Here is an 11,530-nt window from a genome sequence, read left to right as displayed (position 1 = left end):
AAAATATTAATTATAGGTCCATAGAAGTAAGGCAGAGATAAAAGATAGTTGTTACCGAAAAAGCCCAAATGGTGGGTGTAAGATGCGGTTCCAACGTTCCCTCAACCGAACGAACCTATAGGAGAAATATTATTCTTTCTGTTTCACAACGTCTGGCCAGTTCTAGTCACTCGTAATCTTAATGGACCACAAAGCCCTCGTAAAAAAAAGTCCCTACTACCTTATTGCATGTGGACTCATGTAGGGGAAATATGATATCGGCGCCCTACGTACGTCTAATTACGCCTAGAGCTTGTTTTCGACGCCACAATGTTGTAAATAGCAGTCATTTCGGTGCTTACTTACCTCCTATAGGTATACATGTCAAAGGCGATGGATGCATTGGCCTTCGGCTTTAATCGCCTCACTTTTACGACCGGCACAGTTCATGAATCTAAAACATGCATATGGAAATACGATGTAGTAATTGACACCCTCCCAAACTGAGGTGAATAACGGTAAATGTCTCGGCGCACATGTATGCACTATCAGGCCTTGTGACGGGCGCATCGGTTGAGTAATGTTACAAATCATCTTGGTAATTTGCGATGCAGTCAATGAATACATGGATATTAATGCGATATAATATATGTTAATGTATTAATTCATTATGCTTCTAACTATCTATCATGCTGTGATGCTAGAGGGATTTGATATAGTATAGTACCACAAAAACGAGATTTGGTCGCTGTAGGATTTCGCGATGCAAGATATATATAACGCCACCGTATCTAAAATTAATGAAGGAGGAAATGATGATGTTCATAATATTTGTGACTTCTTCAGCCGAGCCAGTTGCATCAAGGTGTTTACTACCCCAACAATGCCCGCGCCGTCCGTGTGTCTGCCTAAGGCCTCGCAGTCCGGGCCTGCGAACTCGGCCTCCAGGCTCTGTTGGGTCTGGCCCGCGAGAAGTTTCGCGGTTTCGAGCCCCTTTTGCCTCTGCGCCTCGATTTCTTCCAGTGTAACCTGTTCAAATTCCTGACCCTCTTTGTTATCGGAATTACCCACGGGTAACAGGCCCGACATTTGCAGCATCAGCTCAGGTGAGACAGTCTTTCGGCCGGACTTGAAGACGCACTTGCTAAGGGCGGTGGCGAATATGTGCTTCTCCGGCTTAATGTCGTCGCTATCGTTACCACTGCTACCACCGGATGATGCGCCGTCAACGCTGGAGCGTTGTAGCAGGTCCTCATCCGACGTATCGGCGCTATTCCGTCGGCTTTGGCTGGGAGATTGTTCTGGGTATAATGAGTAGTTTCTTGGTTTAGCAGCGTCCTTACGGACGAAATGCGTGACTATGTAGATCCATTTTTCATCCCAAGTCAGGATCTTGGACCACATTTCGTATTCCTCGTAGGGCCTTAGTTCGCGTTTGAAGTTGCACGATACTGCGCCGAGCGCAAGACCAAAAACGGGTTTCTTTGATCCGGTATATGCTGCGGTTCCACCACGCATCGTTTCGATGCCTTTGGCGAATAATGTACAGACTAGATGAGTGCGGGCGATATCGACATCCGCGAAGTAAGATGAATTAGATTTATGCATGTTGAAGTCGATTTCCATGAGTTGCGCCGTTGAAGATGTGATGATAGGTTGGAATATATGAGACGGCGTGAGCGGCACAGCTGGCCGCTGCGTTCGGAGAATAAAACGAAAGGCATTAACTAGTCGCAACTTGATAATTTGTTAATCTATAGAATAGAATTAAGCTGGGCAGGTATTACTTACGTGCCACATAAATGGCATATTCTTGATATTTAACGCGATGAAGACGCATAGCAATGTGAACCATAACGTTGACCATGTTAAATGAGGGGATATGAGGTTTGCGAAAGAGGGCCTCGATGATTGAAGCCCCGCGAGGGGTCCCTCAGGGACGAGATCATAAGATGTCCCTCGACTTTGGTTGATAGAACCTAATATGTACGTCGTCGACATTATGGTAGATATGAGTATGAATAGAAAAAACAAAAGAAAACGTAAACGTGAAGAAACTTCGGGATCTATCGTATAAAGGCTCGTCTTCCGTTTAGTTGGTATGAAGGGGTGGGATGAAATATCAACATGAGTTTTGCTTGTATTCTTGGAGTCAAGTACAATAACGCCGGTACTCCGTAACTTTTCGCACATATATGTTATAAGATTGAGCTGAAAGACAGGAAGGAACCTATCCCGCGCCCCAAGCAAGTGATATCATGGGAAGAAGGATGCGGCAAGCTAGTCCGAGCTGTGTGGCAGCTAGCAACGGTACAATACAATGCCCGGCAAGTTAGTTAACCCACGGAGTGCTGGTCTCTACTTTCACTACGTAAAGCAGCCAGGCAGTAGCTACTTTTTGCCTGTTCTTTAGCATGAGACTAGGAGTTGTCAAGTTTAATTAGGCAACGATTGACATGCCTGAGACCAAGGGGACGGAACGACTAAACAGTTGGTTCAGTATTGTCCAAACTGGGAGGAATCCCCACGAATCTATCGACGATGAAGGTGCTAATTCTTCCGAGTCAAGTAAACGAGAATTGTTCAGTGGATCATGGCGAATAGGGTGACAGTGTGCTGGGTTGTCTAAGTCTACCCGGCGCCTCGAAGCATTAGACCACCCAGCACATACAGACATGTCTCAGGGAACCGCCGTTACGGGGGTGTTTCCTTCTTCTTACCCGCTTAGGCATGCTTATGTTCGTTGTGCTTATGGCCTTGGGTAGCTTTGTTGACTGGATACCATGGGACCGTACCTAACCATTTTCCATCCCCATCTCCTTATCCTTCTAGATCTCTTAGGTGACGTGTTCGTTGTCGTTCGCGAGTGGAGATTGGCTTTTGGATTTTCGTAAATGGACGAATGTGTTACCAACTGTTACATCACTGTCACATGTAGTGATGTATCTCTGTATATGTAGATAAGAAATTTTTTTTCACACTTCCTTTGCTTAATCCGGGTTCTGTAATTCCGGTAGTTTAGTATAGCGCACCTCCTAAGTGTAGGTCCCTTTTAAATAAGCCGACATGAGTAGGCGCTTGTTTAACCAGTTCAAGTAAGTCAAGTGAGCCGGCTTCCGCGTGCCGGCTGAAACATCGAGATCGTTATTGGACAGAGATTGCATGAAATTGTAAAAAACTACGGAGAAGTTAGTACGTTTCTAGTACTTGACGTCAAAAGCAATGACGTTACGATGTAGATGAATAGCATCATTATAACAAACTATCATGATATTTACTTAACTACGATATCAGATAGGAAGTGAGCTTCAAAGAAAAGACTTGCCTAGACTTCCCCAGTAAGAGAGATATTTACATTTGAGTTATTTGAAACAACCTGAACCAATAACAAAGCTGGTATGGCTTTCGTAGGGTATCATCGATCGATCTCGATCCTATGGTAAAGAGCGGATAGCCCCCATCAAGTTTTGAAGGTGCCGCACGGTATGTAACCTACCAGGCTTACCTCTTTTTCACTTTCTTAGATAAGAATATGGGCTAGGTACAGTAATAACAAGGGTCGGTATTTATATGATTGGATAGGAAATGGGCAATGAAACTTGCAGACACGAAAAAGGACGTGCTTTTTGTATCTATTATAAACAGTTAATTAGACCCATAACGACTAAAGGATGGGAATCTGTAAAGTTTCGCCATCGAATTCAACATAATTACCTACCTTAGCCGGTTTTAATAAGGACTAGGACTAGGGCCAGGAGGGTAAGGGATGGAGAGGCTGAAAACCCCCTGTGATTAAATGCCTTTGTTCCTTGATTCGAGCTTCAGGCTTACCTAGCTAGGTATTAGATACATGACTGGTTCGTCAAAGCGGTGATTGGTTAGGTACGAAGTCCGTTGAAATAAGATACTGCCAAGCTAATAAGAATGTAACGTGTACATCAAGCTGCTCTAAACCCCCTGTCTATACCCCCCTGGCATATACAGGTACTAGTAGATGTACCCATTTACTTCAAAATAGATATCTAAGTAGTCGTTAGTCACTGTAACTTACAGGGGTTAAGGGAGATTTACTCCCCTGTAAATCGGTCTTGGCTGTCACGCCTCAACTTCAACTTCACTCAACGAGTGTCAAATTAACGTCAACATGACAAAGCGCCTTGCATACACGACCCGCGTTCTCTTGTTTTTGTTTATTCGGTCTGATTCATTTTAAAATTATTCAGTTCATTCTCATTACTCCTAAAGCGATCGAATTAGGATCAGGTCTTATGTGCTAAGGTACATTAGAATACTAAGCATTATACATTTTCATAACGATAGATGCAAAAAAATCAAAGTCGAAAAAAAAATGTGATGATGGGTAATGCAGATATGCAAATGGGGATAACGAACGCCAACTCCATCCGTTCATTCCTATCATCTCCCTTCCCTGGCCTCCACGTTCTTCCCTTCTCCCCTTTTTTCTCGCTCATTTCTGGAACTTGGATATACCTAGGTACCTGATAAGTGACCGCTAGGTCCCCACAGTCCATGCGAGTATCCAAGCGAACAGCTCGAATAGGAAAAGTAAACGGCGAATCACTTTCTAGCTACTAACGAGCTGTTCATGTGTTCCACTCCGCTGCAGCTATCCGCGACCATGGCCGCGCTCTGCTTCATCGAGGACACCGCAGGCTTATCGGCCTTCTTATTGGCCTTTCGCGAGGATGCCTTCTTGTAGGTGGCAATGTAGAACATGATGAACAGAACCAGGTACGAGCTCAAGATGAGGCACCCACAGACCGCTGCGAATGGTTCACCCGCGCATCGCCCCACATGGGGCAGATACGGAGCGTGGGCGCTTGCGAAATAGTCCCACGATGCAAAGTACACGAAACCTGTCGTTGAAAATTATGTCAGCTTAGGGTTTTCTCCACGTGTATCGTCTCCAGTCGAATCGAAGGAAAACCCCATACCGAGATCAAGGATGAATTGCGTAATTTGCATCCTGGTAATCCACTCCTTCCACCAGACCTTGACACCTCGGGCGCTCTGGAAGTAGTACCAGTACATCACAACGTGCACCGTCAAGTTCAACGTGATCGGGACCCATGATACCGACGTATGGCCGAGGAGTTGGGTGTAGCAAAGCAATGCCGTTGCTGGATGGTGATAAGTGTGCAGGAAGGTAAGAGGCTTCTTTTTAACCATTAGGAAGACGGTGTCGATCAGCTCGATATATTTCGTGATGTAGTTAAGCTTTTACCAGTTAGACTTCAAATTTTGTATGTGCGGTTTATGGATTACGGGTTTCAGGTACTTACATAGTATAGGGTCACGAGCTCATCAGTCCAGCCATCTGCACCGCAGATGTTCTCGTAGACACCATGCTTCCAAATGGTAGGGGCTAGTTGCTCAATGAAGAGAACTAGAAGACCACCGCTCAGGAGTGTCAAGAAGAGGTTATGGGCCTTAAACAGGCCGTTTAACTTTAGCGATTCACGGTTGCGCATGAACTCACGACCACCAAAGATAACCACAAGATACAGGACAATCATTCCCACCGTCTCATTCAGCGTCGACATTGGAGTCACCCCCTCCTTGAATCGGAATTCATTCGCGTGGTATCCCATGACGGATGTCCACACTCTGTCGAAAGCTTGCCATGGTGCGATTTTGATCACGCCAGGCGCGTGAACGGTATCAAAAGACATGGCTAACAAAATAGAATTATAAAGATATAGAAGACTGATTAGGGAGGCCGAACTCCTGAAGAGCGAACAGCTGAACTGATCCGATGCAGCACGAGGAGATTGCTGATAATAGATTTCTGACTTTGACAAGATGCACGAAGCCGGAGAAGATCGATATTGTTATAAGTACCTGACAATATAGATTGAACACAAGCTCAAGCAACAGTCTATGTCATACCGCATCGGCTAGGAATCACTAGCCTACTGTGTCGACAGGCGAACTAAGCTGGCAGACTCGTTGAACTCTAAGAATGACCCGGCCACCTGGATAGAGTAAGTTACCTTAGCTTACTTACATGTACGAAAGGCTTGCCCGCTCTATATTAGGTACCCCACATGGGAAAACTGGTACAAGTGTGGTTACACCATTGCTTTTGCTAATTACGTGTAGTACAAGGACGATATACGGGCCTACATGATGGAGTAACTCGAGGGCAATCTTGAATACTGTGGATACACGCGCCTCCATAGTCTCGGACAAGGACTCGCCCGTGCCGGGATATCTGACTATTGAACATTCTAGATACTAAGGTAGGCATGTACCATCGACTTCCCTTGCTCCTTTAGGATTTTGGAGGCTCTCAATATGTCTCGGCCCAGTTTGTACCTATGGCATGCTTAAGTCAGCATTGGAAAGGTTACATGCATGTGACGGTCGGTCATCCTTGTTTTGTGACATCTAGAAGGCCAATGGCACTTCACACCTTCGGATTTTAGGATACGGTACCGCCGGCTTGACGTGGCTGTTGCCCTCCTCCTACATACACGATAAGAAATCCTCCGGTCCAGATTCTTTGCCTTCCAGCTGACTAGGCGAACTTGGTAAGTCTCATTCTAAGTATTCTCAACCAAAGAACCCCATTCCGCTGTCGTTTACCGAAACAACTAATCAACTCTCATAGCCAGGGTTGGGAACGATTCCGTACTCACCTGCAGCGTATTCTAACAAGAAGCTTTACGTCAGTGGAATTTACCATTTCAAGGCTATTGCCTAGTGTCATCCACCCATTACCGCTACGATATAGTGGAGGCGGTTTAAAGCCCGAGATAGTTGGGTACCCGGGACTTTTGGTGATATTTACTAAACATTACCCAGCGGTAGTTTATCCACAAAACGGTCACAGATCTAAACCGCAATAGTGTTGTTAACGGTTAGGCTAGTATCTCGCTCAGACGTTTTTTTACCTAGCAGCCTAACTCCCAAGCACAGACAGTCTTGTTTTCTCGGGACGTGTATATCCAGAATTAGCGACGCGTAAAGTCGATAATACCAAGGGATCGACGTCACACACGCATCTTAGCTTGCCTTTCCCGAGATTGCGGGCTGAAGGAGCCAAGTTCTGGGCTAGCTTCTAGTCAAGACGGGCCCCTCGAATCTAGCGTATCCAGCTCTCGGGATAAGCCTCAGTTAATGAACCCAGTACCTACTACTACCTCCCACCGTTCAAGGCACCTCGGAATTAAGTGGGTCGCTCCCTATCTAGGTAGATGTTGTCTCACACCCTTCCTACGACATGGCATCATGGCATATTTCACCATGTCCCTATTCGTCCATGTATATAATAGTACTCTTTGTCGATTCGATGAATCCTGGTCAGCCAGGCGCTGTTTTCAACTCTTAACCATTCACCAATTCTCAGTTTCATATACCCCCTCCTACATCCTCGCGCAGCATTGAATCCTCTTCCGTTGCATGCTCCAGTCTTCCGTGTATTGCGTTTCTCTTGTTCATCATGTCCAAAGTCTCCGCGGCGCCAGTTTTGGCGACTACGGCAGCCGCCTCTTTCCTGTATGCACGCCACGCTGAGTTGCCCATCGCCTCTACTGTTGCGATCTCGCTGGCTGTTGTGTTTCCTTTGTATGTCGTCGTCTGGCTCAGTTGGTTATTCCCCTTCCACTTCTCTGAGCTAAGGCACGTCCCTACCGTGCCCGGTTTCCCTCTCTGGGGACAATTCGTCGAAATCATCACGCAAGAATGCGGTGTCCCTCAGCGACAATGGCACAAGCAACACGGTCCCATCGTCAGATACTTCTTTCCTTTTGGCGCTGAGCGTCTCTCTGTTGCCGATGATGAGGCATTGAAGCAGATGACTGTCAAGAACCCATATAACTACCCTAAGCCAGTCCGTGCCAAGCTTTGGATGGTCCGCATCTTGGGTGATGGCGTTCTGTTAGCTGAAGGCCAGGAGCATGTCCACCAACGCAAGTCGCTCGCTCCCGGTTTCTCAATTCAATCAATTCGCGCTCTTAGCCCGGTCTTCTGGGAGAAGTCGCTTCTCCTTGCTAAGTGCTGGCGGGATGAGATGACCGCCGCGAAAGTTACCACAAAGTCATTCGAGGCTCTTGAATGGCTCAACAGGACCACCCTCGACATCATCGGCAGCGCCGGCTTTGGCTACGACATCAACTCGCTTCAACACCCAGAGGCCCCCATCCGTGAGGCTTACCGACTTGTCTTCGCATTCGACCTTCTATCTCGCGTCATGCACGGTATTCAAGCCTTCATTCCAGCTTCTAAGTACATCCCTGTCAAAATGAACCGGGATATGCAAACTTCTCGAGAAATTATCGTGGACAAAGCCACTGAGATCATCACTGAGAAGCAAGAGCAAGCCGAGAATAACACCGGCGGAAAGGACATTCTTGCTCTAATTGCCCGGGAAAACAAGAAGATGAAAGCCATGGGTGAAGCCGGTCTATCCTTCGAGACTATGCGCGACCAGATCATGACATTCTTAGGTGCTGGTCACGACACTACCGCCACTGGTGTTGCCTGGACACTCCACTTACTCTCTACCCACCCTGAGATCCAGTCCCGCCTTCGCGAGGAAATCAAGGACTACATGCCATTCCTATTCGACAAAGACACGCGCTTCGACCCCGAGCAAATTGCCACCGCCGATGCTGACCAACTACCCTACCTGGACAACGTCTGCCGCGAGTCACTCCGATATATCCCGCCTATTCCCATGACGGTTCGTCAATCAATTGCCGACGACCAATTGGGCCCCTACAAGATCCCCGCTGGCACCGTTATCTACGTCCTAGCCAACGCCATCAACCGTCTACCCATGTACTGGGGACCGAACGCGGACGTATTCGACCCAGACCGGTGGGAAGACCTACCTAAGACCTTCACTGCCAACGCTTTCATGACTTTCCTCCAGGGGCCTCGCGGTTGCATCGGTCGCAAGTTCGCTGAGACCGAAATGAAAGTCCTGCTCTGCTGCTTGCTCTCCATGTACGAGTTCAAGCGCGACTTCGATGTACCTGACCCCGAGGACTGGAAGATGTGGCGTTTAGTGCTACGGCCAAAGGATGGCGTCACCCTTAAGGTCACCGCCATCTAATCTACCTACCTACCTCGCTGTCGAGGAAGTACGGGTTCTATGAGAAGGGGAGGGGGTTATCTCCTCCCGCACTATTGTTAAGACTTTAATAATTCTTAATTTCCAACTAGTATATATAACATTTGCATATGAGAAGTAAATTGTTGATGAAGAAATCATGGGAAAGATTACACATATGTGTCTATCTGTTAGTCAAAGCGCTTGGGTCTGCATAAAATCTAACGGAGTATTGTAAATGGAGATAGTTAGCTACAGTACAGTTACCTACTGACGTTGATTTTGGGTTCTTATGAGGTGTATGGTTACGGCTGAATTAAGAATAAACTATTATTTAAACATTAATCGGGTTTTCTATTCTAATTTGTTTTGTGTGTGTGGGCAAGTAAATCATTGCTAGTGTTGTTGATGGCGTCGGAGTGTTTCGTGGGATTTTGTGAGAAGTGAGGATGTTGAGAGCTGAAAATGTGCACTTTCGTTCGACTTAGGTACATTTCAAAAGTTCATAATTTAGCGTTATTTCCACCAAATAATTTAGATGAGATACGAGATTTTATCATAATAATCTTACCGAGTATTTGGTATGCTAGTTGGACTGGTCGTATTAGTGTCAGGCATATGTGTTGAGTAATACGGGGTTTCTATGGAGGCCCACGCGGCAGAGGATTCAGTGGGCAATCTCACTAAAGATATCAGTAATTGGCACTTGTTACACTCGTTCAATTGCCGTGTGATTCACATGATATGATAAGATGATGAGGAAGAACCAAAAGATATGTATATTTGTGACTAGCACAAGGAGATCCTATACAATTTGCTTCGCTGACAAACCAAACATTACAGATTAACCCCGAAATTAACCAATCCAACGTATGAACCATTTTTTAATTATTTACAAGAAAGTATTTTGTGGTATGAGTAGGTAACAGGAATGGTAGAAACGCGTAACATGCTTCAAGTGCAATGCAAAATAATGGACGCGATGTTTAGCTCGACTTGGTAACATCAGAGCCTACTGTAATAGGGTCGCATGCCGAAATGCCAATTCCCTGGCAGCTGTTGTCATTGGATAGGTTGAGATCCGGCGAGACGTCTGGGTCGAGGTTGAGTAGACTGTCACCACTGTCGCTGTTGCTGTCGCTGGTATGAGACGTACTGGAGCTAGAGTTGTCGCTCTTCTCCTTTGATGGCGATGGCGATGGCGATGGCGAACTGCTACTGCTACTGCTACTGTCATCATTGTTGACGGTTTTGGTTACATCTGAGTCGACGGTGATTGGATCACAAGCACTGATGCCAATGCCCAAGCAGCTGTTGTCATTGCTGAGACCGAGATCAAGTCCCACGTCGGGACTGACGTTGATCAAGGAGTCATCCCCGGAGTTGTCGCTACCGCTGCTGGTACTACTTGACACAGCTTTGGCTTGAGATGGTGTAGTTTTTGTGGCTGTTGAAGTTTCGGTAGAATTGACAGTGATAGGATCACAGACGGAGACGCCAATGCCGAGGCAGGAGTTATCATTGCTGACACCCAGGCCTAGGTCAACATTCGGGCTGAGATTGATAAGACTCCGCTTTGCTTCGGCCAAGAAAGCCGGAAGGCAATGAGCTACGCCGATGAATGAGAGAATGAAGTAGGTAGAGGCGCGCATCTTGACTATCGAGATCTAACACTTGAAGTGTGGATCACAAAACGGGGCTTCTCGGAGTTCGAGAGAAGAGAAATCAAAGATTTGTTTTTTCGAGAATTGTAAAAAGATAGAGTATGTGTGTGTTACGAAAAGTCCTTCTCGAATAGCGGCGTCAAGAATAGGAGAGAGATGTGCTCGTATCCAAGTGATCGACATACTCTTGCCTGATATAATCTCGGGTGGATCCTCGGACAGTTATTGGTCACTGTGACGAGCATGAGTGGCTGCTCCAGCTAATCAAACTTATGCAAGTACTTGTTTTCTTTTCCAAGTCTCAGGGAGACGCTATCACCAAACCCGACCAGCCCAACTTGTGATAGTCATATTCGAGCGCCCAATGCCGGGTTCAGCTCTTCCCGAATAGGCAAGTTTACGGACAGGGATACCCTTGTTCTGTCTGTGCCCAAGTAACCCCCCATATGCGGGAGTTCGAAGTTCCTGACGATGGAGCCGGTGACTTGGCCGCTGGAACCATTCTTAGACTAAGCTAGGTAAATACTAGAAAAAAAATAGTAGATTTTTGCAGGAAGAAGGAAGATGTATTCAATACTTTACAGCGCTACTGGGCCCATATTGAAAGCCATCTGCAACAAGATTGACCAATGATTCAAGATCGATGACGATCACCATGTTCTCTTCTCGTTAAGGCATCTTTAGAGCTAATCGAACTAATCAGGACTTGGTCATTGTCAACAATTACATACGCAATTTAAATTTTTCGCGACTCGTGTTAATGGTCAATGAACCAGCTGAGCTTCCTTTGGCGTGTCTCGGTTGTTCC

At 46.3% G+C, this 11,530-nt stretch overlaps 4 protein-coding genes across 4 annotated transcripts; 1 reads left to right on the top strand and 3 right to left on the bottom strand.

Moving 5' to 3' along the window:
- Positions 1–801: 801 nt before the first annotated feature.
- On the bottom strand, positions 802–1,980 carry F4822DRAFT_426090 (uncharacterized protein; the record flags this gene model as incomplete). Its single annotated transcript, XM_051460479.1, has 2 exons — positions 802–1,716; positions 1,771–1,980. 2 exons carry the CDS (start codon positions 1,978–1,980, stop codon positions 802–804), a joined length of 1,125 nt encoding a protein of 374 aa, XP_051318661.1.
- A 2,577-nt stretch (positions 1,981–4,557) lies between these two features.
- Positions 4,558–5,672, bottom strand: F4822DRAFT_426089 (GNS1/SUR4 membrane protein; the record flags this gene model as incomplete). Its single annotated transcript, XM_051460478.1, has 3 exons — positions 4,558–4,856; positions 4,935–5,217; positions 5,283–5,672. 3 exons carry the CDS (start codon positions 5,670–5,672, stop codon positions 4,558–4,560), a joined length of 972 nt encoding a protein of 323 aa, XP_051318660.1.
- Positions 5,673–7,444: 1,772 nt separating this feature from the next.
- On the top strand, positions 7,445–9,061 carry F4822DRAFT_426088 (cytochrome P450; the record flags this gene model as incomplete). Its single annotated transcript, XM_051460477.1, has 1 exon — positions 7,445–9,061. The coding sequence occupies one exon, from the start codon at positions 7,445–7,447 to the stop codon at positions 9,059–9,061; it is 1,617 nt and encodes a 538-aa protein (XP_051318659.1).
- A 749-nt stretch (positions 9,062–9,810) lies between these two features.
- F4822DRAFT_392502 (uncharacterized protein) lies at positions 9,811–11,241 on the bottom strand. The gene has a single exon (XM_051457212.1). It carries the CDS (start codon positions 10,708–10,710, stop codon positions 10,045–10,047), a length of 666 nt encoding a protein of 221 aa, XP_051318658.1. The 5' UTR covers positions 10,711–11,241; the 3' UTR covers positions 9,811–10,044.
- Positions 11,242–11,530: the final 289 nt, after the last annotated feature.

This window comes from Hypoxylon trugodes (assembly GCF_022578975.1).
Source record: "Hypoxylon trugodes strain CBS 135444 unplaced genomic scaffold F4822scaffold_2, whole genome shotgun sequence".
Lineage (NCBI taxonomy): Eukaryota > Fungi > Ascomycota > Sordariomycetes > Xylariales > Hypoxylaceae > Hypoxylon > Hypoxylon trugodes.
The sequence above is the reverse complement of the archived record's forward strand: the minus strand, read 5'-3'. Positions and strand labels throughout refer to the sequence as shown.